The following is a 19,777-nucleotide window of genomic DNA, read 5'->3' on the forward strand; positions in this document are numbered from 1 at the left end:
TTGGCTACAGGTGGGTAGCCGTGTTGGTCTGCCATAGTCGAAACAAAATAGGAAATTCTTTCCAGTAGCACCTTAGAGACCAACTGAGTTTGTTCTTGGCATGAGCTTTCGTGTGCATGAGCTTTCGTGTGCATGCACACTTCTTCAGATACACTGAAACAGAAGTCCATACACTGAAACAGAAATTTGGCTGTCATTTAGACCAGAAAGTAAACTTCCTTTGACAGAAGTAGAGCATATCATTTTGTTGTTGCTGTTGTTGTTGTTGTTTTTGGTAAAATAATAGCACAAATATTGGCCAGAATAATCGTAAGCAATGAAATACAGTGGGTTTTAATGCTTAGGCATGTTGACTTGCAGGAATTTGATTTTCACGTCCGGTGGCCTGGAGTGAAACTTCTTACAGTGCTATTAAAACAGCAGGGGCCCCAAGTGCAGCAGATAATACTAGTCAGCCCCATGGGTAAGTATTTACTTTATTTTAAAACATTTCTGTGCAGCTTTTCAGATGTAGCGACCTCCCAAAGCATTTTACAAAAAAAATAAAAATAAACATCAGTAAAAATCCATACAGTACAATTGTCAGGAGAGGCTTGACAGTTGCTCTTGAGAAAACAGTCCGGAGCCAAACAGCTTCTAAAACCAAGCTATTTATTGTGCAAGCTATTTACAGCAGAGCAAAAGCTAGAAACGTCCTTCCATTACAAGTCAGATCCACGCAATGAACTCCTCCTATTCCCTTTCCAGCAAAGCATCCTGGGAAATTTCCAGCCCCTCCTTCTCCCTCTCTGAGTTCTGTCATCCAGCATGAGACCCTGACCTGTGCCCCAATTCTCAGTACTGTACTGCGGCTGTGAGACTGTGCCGCTCTCTGCTTTCCCTCCCCCTGCTTCCCCCTCGCTGGAATGTGAGGAGGAATGCGAAAGGCTTTCCGAGGAAGATACGATCGGGCGAACGTCCCTATACTTCTCAAACCTTTCCTGCCGTGTCGGGGGGGGGGGGACCTCTCTGACAACAATAAAGCAAGGAAAGACCAGCAAAAGAAAAACTTCTTAAAAACCAAATAAAGCCATCCATCAAGACATACTAAAAAGCCTGGACACATGAAAAGATTTTCATCATCATAAACTTTATTGCACTAGCCAAAGGCCATGGCATCATTCACAAAGGAAACAAAAAGAAAAACAGCAGTAACCATAAAAACTTCAGGCATTGCAAATACAATAAACCACGGTCATGTCTCCTAGAAATTATTTGTTGCATACAATAGAATAGGAGGGGGGGGGGTTCTCAGAGAGAATGTGCCAGCTTAAATATCCGAATCACCTTTGCAATTGACTGCTATTTTATCTAGTTCTTTTCTCCTGATCTTCTTAGCTGCCAACGCATATAGTGCTACTTTATAAGTTACGAAGCCATCAGTATCACTCAGCAGCCATTTCACCCTTTCCGCCCTGTTCGAGTGTGTTCCATTCATAAGCGGGGGTTTTATACCTGTAAATCGGTCTCTTGATTCTATATATAGCGGGCATTGCAATAAATAGTGGTACAGGTCTTCTACACAAGGTTGCCCACACGAAGTCTCTCCTTGTACTGTACTTTGCCGTACCAACCATCCACCACCGCCGTGGGCATCGATTGGAATCTTAATTCTGTAAAAGCGATTCTTAGTATGGCAAGTGGGAGCTTTGTCAGCTAACTAGCTTGGATGTGCTCCATTTTGATAAGTGGGAACCGTGGTGAACTTTTGGTAGAGGCAATCGTGGTTAAATCCCTTTCTGCATCAGGCCTGAAGAGAAATCTCTTAAGTGCCTCTTAAGAACCAGTGTGGTGTAGTGGTTAAGAGCAGTGGACTTGTAATCTGGTGAACCGGGTTCGTGTCTCCACTCCTCCACATGCAGCTGCTGGGTGACCTTGGGCTAGTCACACTTCTCTGAAGTCCTTCAGCCCCACTCACCTCACAGAGTGTTTGTTGTGGGGGAGGAAGGGAAAGGAGAATGTTAGCCGCTTTGAGACTCCTTCGGGTAGTGATAAAGCGGGATATCAAATCCAAACTCCTCTTCTTCCATCTTCATGATCACCTGAAGATCTTGTAATTGATATTGTGTCAAGAGGCGTTGGATGCCATCCTTCCAACATTTGGTCTTTTCTTGTTCTGTGTGGGAAATCTCTCCTCTGAGAGAGATTGAAGTCTTGAAAATATTTTCGCTGGTGCAGAAAAGATAAAATTATGCACCAGACAATCCTCTATGGGGAGCACATTCCCTCAGCAAGTGCCACAACCAAAAGACGGTCCTATTCCACTTCTACACCCACCCCACCAAGGGGTGTGGTGTGGTCCAGCACCAGGGCTTCTGAGGATGCTAATATTTAAGTCAAAAACCCCTGTGGTAGGTGGTCCTTGAAATACTGTGCTATAAAGCCATTTACGGTTTTAAAGCTAAAACCAGCACCTTCAATTTGGCTTAGAAACTGATCCGAAGCTAGTTCAGCTGTTCAAGATTTGACTGACTAGATATGTTCAACAAGCCTGATCCCACTGAGCACAGAACACAGCAGATAGGTGAATGTCTAGTTTCTGAACTAGGCTGCATTGCAGTAATCCAAACAGGATATTACCAGGATGTAATTACTGTGGCCAGGCTATTTTTGTCCAGGAGAGATTCGTCAACGTAAACGGGTGAAAGGTGACTCATGCCATGCCTTCAAGGCCACTTGACCTCTCAGAGATAAGGCCAATAGCATCCTCCAACCTGTGAATCTGATGCTCTATCCAGAGCAGCCTGAACACAGGAAAAAGGGTCTGCATCTGAAATGTAGCCAGAACATCTGCTAGGCTGTAGTGATACAAAGGGGATAATAATAATAATAATAATAATAATAATAATAATAATAATAATAATAATAAACTTTATTGCAGCTATAAGCTCATATATAAATAGACACGCAAATCATACCTGCCTTACAATCCATGCAAAAACAGCTAAAATAATTACATTAAAATAGAAATAGTAACATAAAATATTTACAATCAGGAGAAATAAATATAAATTCAACCTATGATACTATCAGGAGTTATAGGCCCAAAAGGGGTGGAAAAGAACCATTAGGATTCCTGTAATAGGCCATTTCGCCTCTTATGGTTCAGAACCGAAGTCAGATACCTTGCCACCTGCAAGGTTACTGTTGGGTTAGAATCCTGGAGTAAAAGGGTAAGCTGGATCTCAACTGGAAGTCCAGAGAATTTTTGGACCAGTGGGCTCAACAAATTTCTCCTGACATCACTGTATAAAGGGCAGATAAAAACAATATGCAGGAGGCATTCCCTCGACAACTCATCACACGAGCATAAATCTGATACATGGCCCCTAGAGAATCTATGTGACACGACCCCGGAAGGAAAGGCATTAAACCTTGCCTTAATAAACGCAAAACGGTGTTTTGCAGTGGTAAGGGATGAGAAGTAAGATGGGGATACAAAGGGGAGCATCCACAGCTTTTAAAGTTCTCTGAATGCTGGTAAGCCATTCCGGAAGTTGCTGTTCTAACAGGTTTATTAAGTGCGTCACATCTCACACTGTGAATGCAGAAATTCTTAGGTTCATTTCTTGGCATTTTTAGTTAAATGGATCTCCATTTGTAGGGCTGGGAAAGGCCTCTGCTTGAGACCCTTGACTTCCATTGCCAGTTAGAGGAGAAAGTGTTTGGCTTTTAGCAGCAGGTTAAGGCTTTTGCGGAATTATGATAATCGTGGTGTGTGTGTGTGTGTGTTTGGAGGAATATTGTTTTGTTGGGGAATATTGTTTTGCTAAACATAATAGTTGTTTTTATTGTATATGTGAGCCGCCTGGAGCCTTTTTGTATTGGGTGGCAAATAAGTTGAATAAATAATAGCAGTAGCAGCAACAACAACAACAATATATTGCATACATTTTGACTTGGGTTAAGGCAGCTTTATATGCCTGGGCATAACGATATTTTGTCATGGTTCTCTCTTTCAGGCGTCTCAAGGCTGATGGACCTGCTAGCAGATTCTAGAGAGGTCATACGGAATGATGTAAGTAGAAAATAATAGAGTGTACAGTTGTATCTAATCATATTTTCATTTTTATTGCAAGTACAACAGATAAAAAAGGGGGGGGGGTGGCAGCTTACATTAACAATAAGAGCAACACATCCATCCTAATTTATATATTGATATAAGCAGTCCATATGCCCAAATAGATACCCAAACTAGATTATTGACGGTAAGATATTTGTTCAAGTGTGGAAAGCGCATTAAGATCTTCAGGGCATTGCATAATGGATAGTGGGTGTTGATCCTTCCAACCTTGAAGAATAAGTCACATGTTCGTTGTCCACCCTCTGCTCCCTTCTCTTTTTTTTTCATAATCTTTTTATTCAGTTTTAGAAACATACAATATATTTACACCTCTGCTCCCTTCTCTTTTGGCTCCTCCTGGCGCTAGGTGACAGAGGATGTGTCTCTGTCTCCTGGGAGGTGGCCGAAACTCGTGGAAAAAACCCTCCGGGTAGGCAGAGCTACTCCCAGTATACCTGACAGCGCCACACTGGGCAATGCAACAAGCACCACAGGAGAGGGAGGTGGGGATGAAGAGGGTGGCGGGGCTTGCGGCTTTTGTTGTGGGGATGGATGAAACGAGAGAGCAGGTTGAGGGAGCCCCCCGCCCAGCAGACTGCACCACTCCCAACAAGGGTGCCGTCATTGTTCTGGAGCCCACCCCTTGGTCCTCGGCCAATCCTCCATCTGCATCTGCCCATAACACATGGAGGCAAGCTTCTTCTCTGATGACATAAGAGTTGTGGAATGCACTCATTGCAGAAATTAGAAAGGTCCTATCTCTACTGAAATTCTGCCTCTTCTTGAAGATGCACCTGTTCATGCAGGCATGCCTTTGATCTCTTGGCCCAGATCTCTTGCCTTTAATCACTGTGTTTTAATGGGGTTGTTTTACAGTGCATTTTCATTATGCTATACAGTGGTACCTTGGTTTAAGAACAGCTTAGTTTATGAGCAACTTGGATTAAGAACACTGCAGACCCAGAAGTAGGTGTTGTGGTTTGTGAACTTTGCCTTGGAAGAAGAACATGTTTCGCTTCCTGTTGAGTGCGTTCCATTTGTAAATTGAGTCCCCCGCTACTATGGGAAAGCACGCCTTGGTTGAAGAACGCTTTGGTTTAAGAACAGACTTCCGGAACAGATTAAGTTTGTAAACCAAGGTACCACTGTATGTGTTATGTATACGTATTAATACAGTTGTGTAAATTTTATATATATATTGTAAGCTGCTTAGAGGCCTATTTTGGCATTTAGTGATACGTATATAAAAGGAGGGGATGGCACAGTATGTGAGACTGTGTTTGCTGCTTCCAAAGTGGATGTCTTAACTTCATATCTACATGCTTTTTTGGTGCATGTGTGGATTTGTAAGCACCATAACTCTTTTATTTAAACCAATGATTTACAGTCCTAAAATATAATAACAACAGCCTAAACCATGAAACGCAGCATGGACTTGATAACTTTGTAAAAGCAGCGAGCTAAATGAAACTCCTTCAGAGAATTAAATTTACGCAGCTAAAGAAATTGAACCATAGGAATCTTTTTCTGAATTTGAGGATCTGAGACTCTTGGGAGTCTTAGGAGGCACCTGTGTCACTGTCAGGAATGTTACTTCCCAGAGTGACCGAGGTGGGTGGCAGGCAGAAGGAGACAGAGGCTTGCTTTCTTCCCATGCGGAGAGTGAGGCAAACCCCTCCCATCCTGGAACGCATGTAGTAAATTCCCAAGACAGCATAAGACAGGCAGAGGGGCCGCAGCTCTCAGACACGTTCTCAGGGGAGATGGGCAAGATGGGCAAGCTGATCCTGAGTCTCCTCGTACTAGGAGGAGGAGTAGAGTCCAGGCTTGGCGTCAGGCTAACAGAGGGAGGGGTAGCCAATGGAGGATATCCTGTTGGCGATAAACCTGCTCTTCAGTGGGCTCAACTGATTCATCGAGTGCGGAAGATTGAGCTGTGTGCTCGGACTGAAACTACTGTGTAAGTACTATTAAATCTAAACGTCATAAAACCACCAGCCTGCCGTCTCTTGGTGTGAGAGGGAGATCGTAAATCCTGACAGTCACACACACAGCAGCACATGCCGGGACTTGTCTGATTCTGTTAGGTGGGACCTTGCTCATAGAATCATAGAGTTGGAAGAGACCACAAGGGCCATCCAGTCCAACCCCCTGCCAAGCAGGAAACACCATCAAAGCATTCCTGACAGACTTGATCATTGGTGTACACTGGTACCTCTGGATGCGAACGGGATCCGTTCCGGAGCCCCGTTCGCATCATGAGCAGTCCGCAACCTGCGGCGCCGCATCTGCGCATGTGTGGGTCGTGATTCGGCGCTTCTGTGCACGCGTGTGACGTCATTTGATGTGTCTGCGCATGCGCGAACCACCGAACCCGGAAGTAACCCGTTCCGGTACTTCCGGGTTCGGCGCGTCAGTAACCCACAGCATTCACAACCCGCAGCGAATGCAACCCGAGGTACGACTGTATCATTTAAAACATGGGTAGGCAAACGAAGGCCCGGGGGCTGGATCCGGCCCAATCGCCGGATTTTTGTTGGTGACTTCTGTCTGCCTTTTTCTCCCGTAGGGTGTCTTGTTACTTCAGCAGTTGACAAAAAGTAACGCAGCCATCCAGAAAATAGTCGCTTTTGAAAATGCCTTTGAGAGGTTGTTGGATATCATAACGGAGGAGGGAAACAGTGACGGAGGTATGCCTTGAAAGATGCACTCTATCGTCATAGCTTACGCAGCACTGAATGTCAAACACGAACCTGTTCCATTTCAGATCTGGGTTAAGGAATCCTGGTTAACCCTTTCCCCGTTTTGTTTCTTGCAATGCCTTACTGAACTCTGGGGAACAAAGGGGGAGAAAAAAAGAGCTTCAACAGCTTGTGGATCAAAGCCTAAACCTTATTACCTCATTTTTGTGGTGGGATAATGAAACATAATTTTAAATAGACAGTACAGTATAGCACAGCGCTCATAGCTTCCTTCATAGCCTAAAAGTGTGATGGGGAAGCCATTCGGCAGCATGTCTGAGGCTAGTTCTTTGACCCATCCATTCTACTTCTAAATTTCTGTTCTTAATCCTTTTTGACTCCTTATCCCTTGGGCTGTATGAGAGCCATTATTCCAATGGCATTTAATTAGGGTATTGCAGTTTTAATTTTACACTCTTTGCTCTTCTAGCTCCTCACCTTGCTAAATATTGCTTTAATGGTTTTTAAAAGGTCTTGACTGCTTCAGGATCCTTGTTAGGGTTTGAAAACAGTCCACGGACGTTCTTATAAGTGAAATAAACAAATAATCTAGACAGATGGGCTCCGTACATCATAACATAAGAATTGGTTCTAAAATACATTTACGTAGTGAAGGCCTTTTAGTATCTCATGAAATTTTAGTGCCACATAATACTCATTCTGCACTTGTAAGAAATCATTCTTTTAGTGTGTCAGCCCTCACACTTTGGAGCTCCCCAACTATTGTTTACAGGCCCCTTCACTGTAGTCTTTTCGGTGCCTAGATGATAGCAATAGTATTATGTGGCACTGAAATTTTACGTAGTAATTCTGATTGTTGAAACTAATGTGCATCGACGCTTCTGTCCTTTCAGGCATAGTTGTGGAGGATTGTCTTCTCTTGCTGCAAAATTTGTTGAAGAACAACAATTCCAATCAGAATTTCTTTAAGGAAGGTTCCTATATTCAGCGTATGAAGCCGTGGTTTGAAGTTGGCGACGACAATGTTGGGTGGTCAGCTCAGAAAGTAACCAATCTTCATCTGATGCTCCAGGTAAATGCTTCTCAGCATAATGTAATGGTCGGCAAAGTGACACTTGAGGTCGGATCTGTTGTGTTCACCTCTATATCATTATGAAGGTGTGCTTTGACTTTCATGTAATTCTACAAAGTTCTGTCTTGTGGAAAAGGAAAGTTCCTCGGGTGGATTTTTAGCATGTGTATATGATGCTATGGGGGACCCAGGTGGCGCTGTGGGTTAAACCACATAGTCTAGGGCTTGCCGATCAGAAGGTCGGCGGTTCGAATCCCTGCCACGGGGTGAGCTCCCGTTGCTCGGTCTCAGCTCCTGCCCACCTAGCAGTTCGAAAGCACATCAAAGTGCAAGTAGATAAATAGGTACCACTCTGGCGGGAAGGTAAATGACGTTTCCGTGCGCTGCTCTGGTTCGCCAGAAGTGGCTTAGTCATGCTGGCCACATGACCCGGAAGCTGTCTGTGGACAAATGCCGGATCCTTGGCCTATAGAGCGAGACGAGCGCCGCAACCCCAGAGTCGTCCGCGACTGGACCTAACGGTCAGGGACACCTTTACCTTTATATGATGCTATATGAAATTCTTTTCAGCTGGTCCGAGTGCTGGTGTCCCCCACGAATCCCCCTGGTGCCACGAGCAGTTGTCAGAGAGCCATGTTTCACTGTGGGTTGCTGCAGCAGCTTTGTACAATCCTGATGGCGACTGGAGTTCCTGCTGATATTCTTACTGAGGTAAGGGAGTAGAAGGAAGGTGGTGCATTTAGTAACAATAAACTGTGTAGCTGAGAGCAGATGTTGCAAGATCTGATCAGGCGAGGAGAGGATGACATGGATTTGCATGCTTTTAAGAGCAGGTCGTAACTGGGTCAGACCAGGCATGTATCTAGTCCAGCATTCTGTTCTCACAGCGGCCAGAATCTCACAAGCGGGACGTGAGTGCAGCAGCACTTTCCTGCTTGCGATCCCCCCTGCAACTGGTAAGAACCTAAGAGTCCGCTGGAGATGTTGAAAATGTGTCCTTGGGGTTGTGAGAAGCTGAATAGTTCCCATAGTTCCATTGTTATGAATATCCTTCATTTTAAGAATTAAGGTGTAAGAAAACCAATACAGCAGTCGACTATGAACTCAGTCAGAATTCCTTGAACGCGTTATAGTAGTGATGCACAGTCTCAGTTCACACAGGCATGACTTATCACCGGATGACGAGTTGTTTTTTCAGTGATCAACGTGTGAGCTGTTGCTGAACAGCATTACTTGTCAATCAATAGCTCAGTCAGTAGAGCATAAGACTCATAATCGCAGTGTCGTGGGTTCGAGCCCCACATTGGGCAGGAGTTACCCACATAGTAGGGGGTTGGGCTAGAATCTATATCATGGGTAGGCAAACTAGGGGCCGGATCTGGCCCAATCTCCTTCTAAATCTGGCCCACGGATGGTCCGGGAATAAGCTTGTTTTTACATGAGTAGAATGTGTCCTTTTATTTAAAATGCATCTCTGGGTTATTTGTGGGGCCTGCCTGGTGTTTTTACATGAGTAGAATGTTTGCTTTTATTTAAAATGCATCTCTGGGTTTTTGTGGGGCACAGAAATTCGTTCTCCCCCCCAAATATATATATATATTTATATAGTCAGGCCCCCCACAAGGTCTGAGGGACAGTGGACCAGCCCCCTGCTGAAAAAGTTTGCTGACCCCTGATCTAAATGATCCTCGTGGAATTGTAGAACTCTACAATTCTCTGATTCTTTGATCCTCAAATGCTACCTATAGTGTCTCTGTCACAAAGGCAAGTCATCAAATGATGAGCATGAAACCAGATGCATTATAATTAATGCAAAAAAAACAACAACCGTGCGATGGTACAGTTGAGGCTAGAGAGGTTGCTCTGCCTTGGATCATTTATCCCTTCCCCTTGCTCCTCCCTATAATTTGAACTGGCAAATAAAGGGATTCTTTTCGCCCTCGGAAAATTCCGCTCTTAGTTTTTGCCTACTTTACATTCTTCACTGAAACAGCTTCATGCAGAGAACAAAACCTGCAGAAAGCATGTGCTAGCACATACAGAAACACAAAGCAATGTGCATGTTTTATAGCGTTGCGTAATTCTGAAGATGTGAAGCTGGGACCAGTTCATTGCACAGCTCTCGGTTCTGATGGTTCAGTAACCTGCTTTTGCTTTGTCGCCTTCTAGACCATTAACACTGTGTCGGAGGTCATTCGCGGGTGTCAAATGAATCAAGACTACTTTGCTTCAGTAAATGCACCTTCAAACCCACCAAGGTAGGGTAAGGAAAATTTTGATGCCATTTATTGTAAACATAAATAGCAAGGTGTTTGCAACTGGGATTAATAGGTGTAGAACCAGAAATGTGATCAGAAACAGGGGCAAAAACAGAAGTCTCTGGCGTTTCATGAAGCTTAATTTGCAGCAACCTTGTGAAGCCATCTCCGTGACAAGGCTGACCATTGACCCATATAGCTCATTGTGGTCGAGCCCTTTGATTTTGTACCCCAGGAATGAGAACTAAGAGTGTTTCGTTTCCTGACATAAGTTGTATCCCCCAGTGGCACTGCACTGCCATTTTCTTTTTCAGTTAGAAGTACTTGGGATTACTGGTGACTTCTGTTTCAGTGTATCTGAAGAAGTGTGCATGCACACGAAAGCTCATACCAAGAACAAACTCAGTTGGTCTCTAAGGTGCTACTGGAAAGAATTTTCTATTTTCTTTGGGATTAAAGGTTGGTGCCAGTTCTGAAAAGTTTTATCAACTTTCCAGGGCCCTTTTCGCAGGGATCCATCTTAGATCTGCTCCCTGAGAGCATCAAATGGGGCAGCTAGTTATTGAACCGGGGACTTCTGGAGGTAACATGCGCTCTGCTGCTGAGCTGAGGATCCTCCTTCAGCTTCTGTGTAGCCCTTCCTGGATTAACCCCTCTAGCTTTCACAGCAGAGTGTAGCTCACTCTTACTGTTTGGAAATGCAAGCAAGGGCACTGTCTGCTGAGCAGAGCTCCTTGCAGGTAGGTGTGCCGGCTTCCTGTTACGAGCATAGCTACTTGGGTGGAAGGTGGACTTGGCATGTGTACTTGGAGTGCGCAGACAGAGAATTCCTATATGCAAGGGAGAAAGAGCTAAAGGAAGCATTTTCTTGCCAGCTAACAGAACATCAGCAGTGAAATAGATTTCTCTTTGATCCATAAGTGGGTTAATATTGCATTCTAGCTTTGAGTGCTGCTAGCATTTGATCTGAGCTTCTTGGAAGAACTTTGGAACATAAGAAGGTGCATTATATATACAGTACCAAGACCAGACCAATAATAATAATAATAATAATAAATTTTTATTTATACCCCGCCCTTCCCAGCCAAAAAAACCGGGCTCAGGGCGGCTAACACTAATTAAAATCACAGCAAAAAACATAAACACAATCAATTTAAAATAACAGATTAAAATACAAATTTAAAAATTCAGTATTGAAACTGCAGTCTCATTTCCAAATAACCCACCAATAAAAGAATGAAGCATAAATATCAAACAGAAACCAACCCCAAGGCCAGGTGGAACAGCTCCGTCTTGCAGGCCCTGCGGAAAGATGCCAAATCCCGCAGGGCCCTGGTCTCTTGTGATAGACTGTTCCACCAAGTCGGGGCCAATACTGAGAAGGCCCTGGCCCTAGTTGAGGCCAACCTAGCATCTTTGTTGCTCGGGACCTCCAAAAGATTATTATTTGAGGACCTTAAGGTCCTACACGGGACATACCAGGAGAGGCGGTCCCTTAGGTACAATGATCCATCTACGTCAATGTTTTCTACGCTCACTGGCAAACGGACAAAGGTCTCTGCCTGCCTTACCTGGAGATTGAACATGGGACTTTTTGCATGTAAAACGTGTGATCTACCACCGAGCCACAGCCCTTCGTGAAAACAAAGGAGAATCAAGACGTCACTTGATCGTCGGTGGGGAATCAATGCTTCTCCTGTTTTCTAAGGGCAAGGCTAGCATCTCATTGAGCTCAAACTTTATAGCTGTACAGGCCACTTTGGGTCTAGGGTTGTTGTTGTTATTTTGTAGTCCTCTTAAGTCAGGGTAGCCACCCTGGTGCCCTCTGGATGGCGTTGGGCTCCCCACTCCCATCTGCCCCAGCCAAGGTAACCAAAGGTCCAGGAACATGGGAGTTGTAGTCCACTGCCATCTGAAGTGCATCCTGTCAGTTACCTGTGCTCTTAACTTCTGTAAGGCTTCCTTTCAGTCTGTAAGAGAGGACTTCCCTAAACACCTATTGCAATCAGCGTAACTGTTTCTATGTTTTGCGTAAGAATTTAGTGCTGGTGTGTTTCCTCATTTGTATATTCAAATGTATTTTGTGTCCTCATTTTGTGTTTTTATGTTTTGAACCGCCCTGAGATCTTCAGATGTAGGGCGGTATACAAATTTAATAACTACAAGTAATTAAAATAATAATGGATGTGCTTATTGTAGAGTCACATGGTTGAGCAGCCTCTGATGTCTGCTCTTAGCTGCAGTTTCAGTTTGTTGGAAGCCACCCAGAGTGGCTTGGGGGGGGGGAACCCAGTCAGTTGGGTGGCATATAGATAAATTATTACTATTATTAATCATTCAGTTCCCCAAGAGTATTATTGTTTTTATGCTTGCATATATTAAAAAACCCCCCAAAACTAATAGATTTTCTTCTTTTAAACTTGACAGGCCTGCAATTGTAGTGCTACTTATGTCGATGGTGAATGAAAGACAACCGTTTGTGCTGCGTTGTGCAGTCCTGTATTGTTTCCAGTGCTTCTTATACAAGAACGAGAAGGGGCAGGGAGAAATTGTGTCAACACTTCTACCTTCAACCATTGACGGTATAGAACTTCAAATATGTAGCTGTAGTTTTATGAGCGAGTCTTAATATTTGCAGAGAGACCAGAGGACTAGGATCAGCACTTGATCAAAGTAATTATTGTTATTGTTATCGTTATTACTATTATTCCCCCCCTTTTTTTCCTTTGACAAGACTCAAGGCGGCGTACATATGAAAACAAGAACCACTAAAAACGTATAAAAAACAATCATTAAAAAGCATTTAGACATTAACAGAAGTATAGCTTGGGGTCAGCAAACTTTTTCCACTGTCCCTCAGACCTTGTCGGGGTGCCAGACTATGTTTTGAAGGGGGGGGGGGAGAACGAATTCCTATGCCCCACAAATAACCCAGAGATGCATTTTAAATAAAAGGACACATTCTACTCATGTAAAAACACCAGGCAGGCCCCACAAATAACCCAGAGGTGCATTTTAAATAAAAGGACACATTCTACTCATGTAAAAACACCAGGCAGGCCCCACAAATAACCCAGAGATGCATTTTAAATAAAAGGGCACATTCTACTCATGTAAAAACACGCTGATTCCCGGACTGTCTGTGGGTCGGATTTAGAAGGCGATTGGGCCGGATCCGGGCCCCAGGCCTTAGTTTGCCTACCCATGGTATAGACATATAAAAGATCTAGTAAAACCCTACATATAATTACAATAAAAACAGCACAACATCATCCCTTTCATTAAAAGCAGTCAGTTCCCAAAAGCCTGTTGGAATAGAAAGGTCTTCACCTGCTGGCAGAAGGGCAACAAGGAGGGAGCCAGTCTAACGTCCCTAGGCAGGGAGTTCCACAGTTGTCTGGGAGCAGCCCCCACTGAGAGGCCCTTTCTTACGTCTCTACCCAGCATGCATGTGAGAGTGGCAGGACCTCCCCCAAAGATCTCAAGCCTGGGCAGGTTCATATGAGGGAATACGGTCTTTCAGATAGCTTGGGCCTAAGCCATTTGGGCTTTACAGGTCATAACCAGCACTTTGAATTGTGCCTGAAAACAGACACAGTGGAGCTTTTGTAACAAGGGAGCCATATGTTCTCTGTAACCAGCTCCAGGTATTTGCTTGTCCCAGCAGTTTCAAGGGTTGGGCCAACACACTTAACGTGTCATGACGCACAGTTTGGAAACCTCTGCCTTCAGGTATTTGGGTTCTAGATCGTAAGGCCCTTGTACATCAGTACCAATATCTTGAATCGGGGCCTTGCAGCTATCAAGCAAGCCAGTGCAGAGGTTGCACCAACCCACACTGTGATCAGTTCCACAGAAGAGAACTATTAGAAGTTTTTATTTACATTTCAGTTTGCATAGCAATAGAACGTTGGGCCGAACAGGGAGGGAGGAGGTTGGGCAGACTATAGTGAAGCTTTGAGCATTACTGATTTCCTGGGAGTGAGACACCAGTTGCCCAAAGTAGCATCTCTGCTGCAGGAGAAATCGTCTGTCCTCTTGATGTGTTACCTGTAAGGTTCGCGTGATGGTGCTTCACGAGTAACGGAGCAAGAGCCCAAACCGTCTTGGGCAGTTTTATCGTGCAAACTATTTACAGTGCAGAGCTACAGAAGCATGTCTGTCTCAGTCGCTGGCAGAATCCGGGAGTGGCCCCTTCCGGCTCCTTCCCCAGCATAAGAGCTTCGGCACCCCAAATCTCCTCCTACCCTCCTTACGTTTCAACCCTCTGTGCAATTGGGGCGCCGGAACTGGCGTGTTTCCCTCCTGACCAGCCGGACGAGGTGAGGTGCTGGGGCTCTTTGCAGCATCGCCGAGCCCTCTCCTCTCCCGGCTGGCCCCTTCCCCTTCCTCCCCGCTGGAGGTGGGGCTGCTCTTCGCGCTGGAAGAGGTGCTGCTGCTCAAAAGGTGTCAGGGCTCTCTGTAAGCTAACGGACCCTCCGTTCCCCTAAGCGGGCCAGGTGGCAGTTCCCTGACATTACCATTCAACAGTTCAGACGCTAGGGTGCTCTCCTATCTTCAGAAAAAAATAAATCCATCCCTTGGGGCTGGCAATGTCTCGCTTGCAATTAGTGCATTGCTGCCATTTCAGAACATGCACAGCCATACCTTGTTTCTCAGACACCTTGGCACTCATACTCATTCTGGCTCCCGAATGCTGAAAACCTGGAAGTAAGTGTTCGATTTTTCAAACGTTCTTTGGAAGCCGAAAGTCCAACACGGCTTCCGATTGACTGCAGGGAGCTCCTGCAGCCAATCGGAAGCTGCGCCTTCGGTTTTCGAACGGTTCCGGGAGTTGAACGGATTCCCTTAACGGATTAAGTTCGACAACCAAGGTACGACTGTATTTGACATGTTTTGGATGTATTTTAAATGAACTCCCAGGGATTTAATTGGTTGTTTTTTAATAATTTAAATACATTTTGTTTTATTGTGTCCCTGCTCTTTGCAGCTACTGGGAATTCCGTCTCGGCTGGCCAGCTGCTCTGTGGAGGACTCTTCTCTACAGACTCTCTTTCCAACTGGTGTGCAGCTGTGGCATTGGCTCATGCCTTGCAAGAAAACTCCACTCTGAAAGAACAGCTGCTAAGAGTGCAGCTGGCTACAAGTATTGGCAACCCTCCAGTGTCCTTACTGCAACAATGCACCAACATTCTGTCTCAGGTACAGCGTTTACGTTTTGTGTGTCTCACATTAATAGTTCTCTTGTTAAGCTGGGAAATAATGGCACTTTACATCAAGAAGTGCCGTTCTCTTCAGCAGAGAGGAGGCCGCTGGTCATTTTAAATTTCATGCTAATTGCTTCTATTATAACAAGTCAAGGTGTCTAGTGAATTATCTTGGACACGAGAGGTTGCACACGATCTCTTTCGGTTCCTGTTGAATTGCAGTTAGCGTGCTGGGCATAATAGGTTGAGTAAAGTCAGACTGTCTGGCGTAACAGGCAACACCTGTGGCTTATATAACACAAAGAACGGCGGGTTGCTGAGAACTAAATAATGTAGTCAAGTGGATCTGCAAGCCTTCAACAGAACTGGCAATCAAAATGTGCATAGTAGATTGGGGGCTTGGGCAATATTAGCATTTGTGTTGCTTTCTAACAAGATGCCAAGAATTGTGTGGGTACACAAATTCCTGTATTAACTCTCTACTTTGCTAAACAAGCGGAGGCCAAACAGATTCGTGTTCTTCCTGTTGCCCCCCCCCCCAATCTGCCCATTACAAAAGGTAATTCTGTTCCTCGATAAGCCTTGAAATGGGCTTTTCAGGCTTTTCTCTTGCTTAGTATGGAGGGGTAGAAATCACAATTGCCTACTTACTTATGTAATGAGCAATATCCTGTTTTGCATTTGGGGAGAGAGCATGGGTAGCTGCTTGCATACAAGTGCATTATGATCCCCGTGAGTCAGATTTGACTTATACAGGTGAAACTCGAAAAATTAGAATATCGTGGAAAGGTTCGTTTCTTTCAGTAATTCAACTTAAAAGGTGAAACTAATATATGAAATAGACGCAAAGCGAGATATGTCAAGGCTTTATTTGTTATAATTGTGATGATTATGGCGTACAGCTGATGAGAACCCCAAATTAACAATTTCAGCTTTGGGGTTTTCATCAGCTGTACACCATAATCATCACAATTATAACAAATAAAGCCTTGACATATCTCGCTTTGCATGTCATGAGTCTATCTCATAACTCCAGCAGCTAATGAAAACAATTGCTTACATAAATGGACTTTTCCACAATATTCTAATTTTTTGAGTTTCACCTGTATAAGCTGCAGAGTCACCAGACCTCTGGGCTCCTGTGCTGCCTTCCGCCTCATGCAAAATAGGGTAGTGATCAGGCTCCCCCAGAAATGGCCACTGCTAATTTATTTGATTTTAATAAATAGATTTGTATGCTGCCCTTTGATATAAATACACATGGGGCAGCTCACATCAGTGAAAATAAGAACAAAACATTTAGAAGTTAACCCTGCATTTTGTAAGTGTATAATAGACCTATAACAATCCCTTATCATTCTTAATGTATGATTCACAGGGTGATAAGATCGACAGACGGGTATGTATTGGTGCGCCTGGAGCTTGGATCACACTAGGGTGTTTCTGCTATCTTAGCTTTGCCGTGTGTTTTATGAAATAACTGCTTTGAAGTTTTTTTCCCCTCCCCTACTTAACAGTTTGGTTTTGCTACCTAGTTTTATTTCCAGTAACAAGCTCTCTTTCCGTACTGGTGCTCTTGGGAACTGTGGTGTGGGAAACTTGGTGCTTTCTTTCTCCACAAGGGGAGGCTTTGCACAGCCATTGGGTAGATGGCTTTCTCTCTCAGTGTGGATTCAATGTCACCTTTGCAAGAAGGCTAAACAACATTTGAAGCTATTAAGTAGTAGTATAAAAAAAATATGCTATAATATTAGGAGCCTACTTATACCTCCCTGGTGTGCATGCATGGCACCATTTTGGCTACATAGCAACGGGGCATGCCAAAACATTGGAAATGGAGGGAATTACATGATACAGTACTACGAGTGAGTCCTGCGACTGTATCAACGGAAGTTTCCAAACACTGCTGAAGGGTAGTCCCATTGTGAGTTCATTGCAGTAATCTAATGTAGATGTAGGGGTCGTGGGTGGCGCTGTGGTCTAAGACTCTAAACCACTGAGCCTCTTGGGCTTGCCGATCAGAAGATCGGCGGTTCGAATCCCCGCAACTCTCGGCCCCAGCTCCTGCCAACATAGCAGTTCGAAAGCACGCCAAAAATGCAAGTAGATAAATAGGTACCACTCCGGTGGGAAGGTAAATGGTGTTTCCGTGCGCTGCTCTGGTTTCGCCAGAAGCGGCTTAGTCATGCTGGCCACATGACCCGGAAAAACTGTCCGCGGACAAACCCCGGCTCCCTTGCCTTGTAAAGCGAGATGAGCGCCGCAACCCCAGAGTCATCTGCGACTGGACCTAACTGTCAGGGGTCCTTTACCTTTTATACAAAAAAAATAACAATCTATTCGAAAGTTATATGGAGCACTCTTTCCCTGAGAGCTGCATAGGGTGAACAGTTATACCCCACGCTGCACAGTCCTCAAGTCCACGGATGCCTGAATTCGGTTGAAAATTCTGTGCATATCTACTTGGAACTAAGTCCCACTCAATTCAGTGGAGCCTATTCCCCGATAGGATTGCAGCCTTGGTTTCTGTGGTCTGAGACCTTAATGTTCTGTTGCAGGACGAAGGAAATAATTCATCTTAGAATCTTAGAATTTTAGAGTTGGGGGGCACCCTGAGGGTCATCTAGACCAACCCCCTGCAATGAAGGAATCTCAACACTCAGTCCTCCATCCATAAAGGCCTTGGTCTAAAAACAGAGAGCTTGCTTGTTTTGATCAATCATCCCCAGTATATAACTAGAACAGACAGATTAGTTTGTCAGCTGATGTTTTGACTGCTGCAGATGTATGCAAAATTAAACAAGGGCCTTGGGTTTTGTTACCTGAAGGTGAACTCCTTTGGGGGTATGATGAGCAGGAACCCTCCAATTAACTGACCAGCAGTGCCATATCATTGCTTTCTAAATACAGGCAGCAATAAAATCAGTAGGGCAGTGCTTTTTTTTTAAGCCCTCATTTCAAGAGTGTGTGCTTCTTTCTGCTTCTTTCCTGTTTCTTTGAAATGAGCGGTCAGTATTAAACAAGGCCCCTTCTCATGCTGCTGCTGTTAGGTTTTTGCCGGGTTTTGCATTGAGCCTCTTGGTTTGCACTTATTTTCTCTTGACCCCTCTGTGCAGGCATAATATTTCCCAGTATCTTAACCATGGTTAAGGTATCAGAAAGGGCTGGGTTGAGCACACCCTCCTCTCTCCCACTGCCTGCCCAGTTGTTCCGCTTCAGGCCTGTGCCCTCCTCTCCAGCTAAGATCCCTTCCTTCCCTTTTCAGAGCTAGCCATAGTTAGCATTTAACTCGGCACAGATGAAATGTTAAGGGTTTCCCCCCCCCCTTTTTGTTTTAAAACAAAGTGTGAAACTCGCCTCTAACCATGGTTTAAAAAATCTGGCTTTAAGCTATCGAGATTGTTGTTCAACTAGATGCAGGTGGAACGCTCATCATAGCAACAGGAAGTGGTAATTTGAGGGGTAACAGAACTCATTTACCTAAGGGGGTCTGCTAGTTGCTTAACCATGGTTAAGAAGCTGGGGGAGTTTACATTTGAACCAAGACTGCAAGGCAGTGTTCATTAACTTAGTCATTAAAAGGCTTATGCAAAGTGTGCATGTGTTATGTGAGCCTGAGGGACCTGATAAAAAGACAGGAGTCCCTGCTCTGATTTAGACTTGACTTTTGTATGCAATATTCATATATTCATTAATCTATTTATTTTGTTTTTAAACATTTAAGAGGGTTAACCGGTTTACATGCATGCGGCTTCTGCACGCAATTGAGTATTTGGTCTGACCTAAGAGGAAGGTCTGAGGAGGCCATTTAATCTTTGCCGCGATCCTGAGAGGTATGGAGAATTTTTGACTGGGAGTTGAAACCAACCACACGCCCAGCTTTGTCCTCCAGCACTAAAATGGGCTGCTGCTCCCTAGCCAAGCTCTCAGCCTGAATAAGACAGAGTTGTTGTATTCTATTTCTCACTCCCAGTTTAAGCGGTCTCCTACCTCTGAGCAACACTTCAGGGTTGCCTTAAACCACTCGGAGCCTGGTTTGCAATATTCAGTGTGTGAACTAAACCGCATGGATGTCACACGCCACTCTCTCCCAGTAACAGCCCATTCTAACCAGTGTGGGGACAATGAACTGCATTTGCACCGGAAACTGTTTTGCACTGAATAGCAATTGAGCTAGAGTGAATTGGAATTCTTTTTCCTTTTTCTGTACAGTGGAACCCCGGGTTACGTACCTCCCGTGTTGCGGACGTTCAAGTTGTGAACGCTCACAACCCGGAAGTGTTTCCGGAGCACGCGCGACCCCTGGATGCACAGAAGCGTTCTGCGCACTTTGCGCATACACAGAAGCGCTCAAATCACGCTTCTTCCGGGGTTTTTTGTGCATTCGTGATACGCACGCCCGCGTTACGTGCCACGACCCAAAACGGATTGCTTAC

At 44.6% G+C, this 19,777-nt stretch overlaps 1 protein-coding gene across 5 annotated transcripts in view; it reads left to right on the forward strand.

The window, feature by feature from the left end:
- USO1 (USO1 vesicle transport factor) overlaps window positions 1–19,777 on the forward strand; it is a 52,973-nt gene that overhangs the window by 15,133 nt on the left and 18,063 nt on the right. For 3 of the 5 annotated variants that reach the window (XM_033168974.1, XM_033168971.1, XM_033168972.1), the window contains 9 exons: window positions 361–463; window positions 4,002–4,057; window positions 6,672–6,792; window positions 7,698–7,876; window positions 8,447–8,587; window positions 10,046–10,134; window positions 12,562–12,716; window positions 15,125–15,336; window positions 16,720–16,740. In XM_033168974.1, the coding sequence (XP_033024865.1) occupies window positions 361–463; window positions 4,002–4,057; window positions 6,672–6,792; window positions 7,698–7,876; window positions 8,447–8,587; window positions 10,046–10,134; window positions 12,562–12,716; window positions 15,125–15,336; window positions 16,720–16,740 (1,077 nt within the window). The remainder of the gene's footprint in view (window positions 1–360; window positions 464–4,001; window positions 4,058–6,671; window positions 6,793–7,697; window positions 7,877–8,446; window positions 8,588–10,045; window positions 10,135–12,561; window positions 12,717–15,124; window positions 15,337–16,719; window positions 16,741–19,777) is intronic. The other 2 variants (XM_033168975.1, XM_033168976.1) reach the window with 1 other exon arrangement.

Source organism: Lacerta agilis, chromosome 14, assembly GCF_009819535.1.
Source record: "Lacerta agilis isolate rLacAgi1 chromosome 14, rLacAgi1.pri, whole genome shotgun sequence".
Taxonomy (NCBI): Eukaryota; Metazoa; Chordata; class Lepidosauria; order Squamata; family Lacertidae; genus Lacerta; species Lacerta agilis.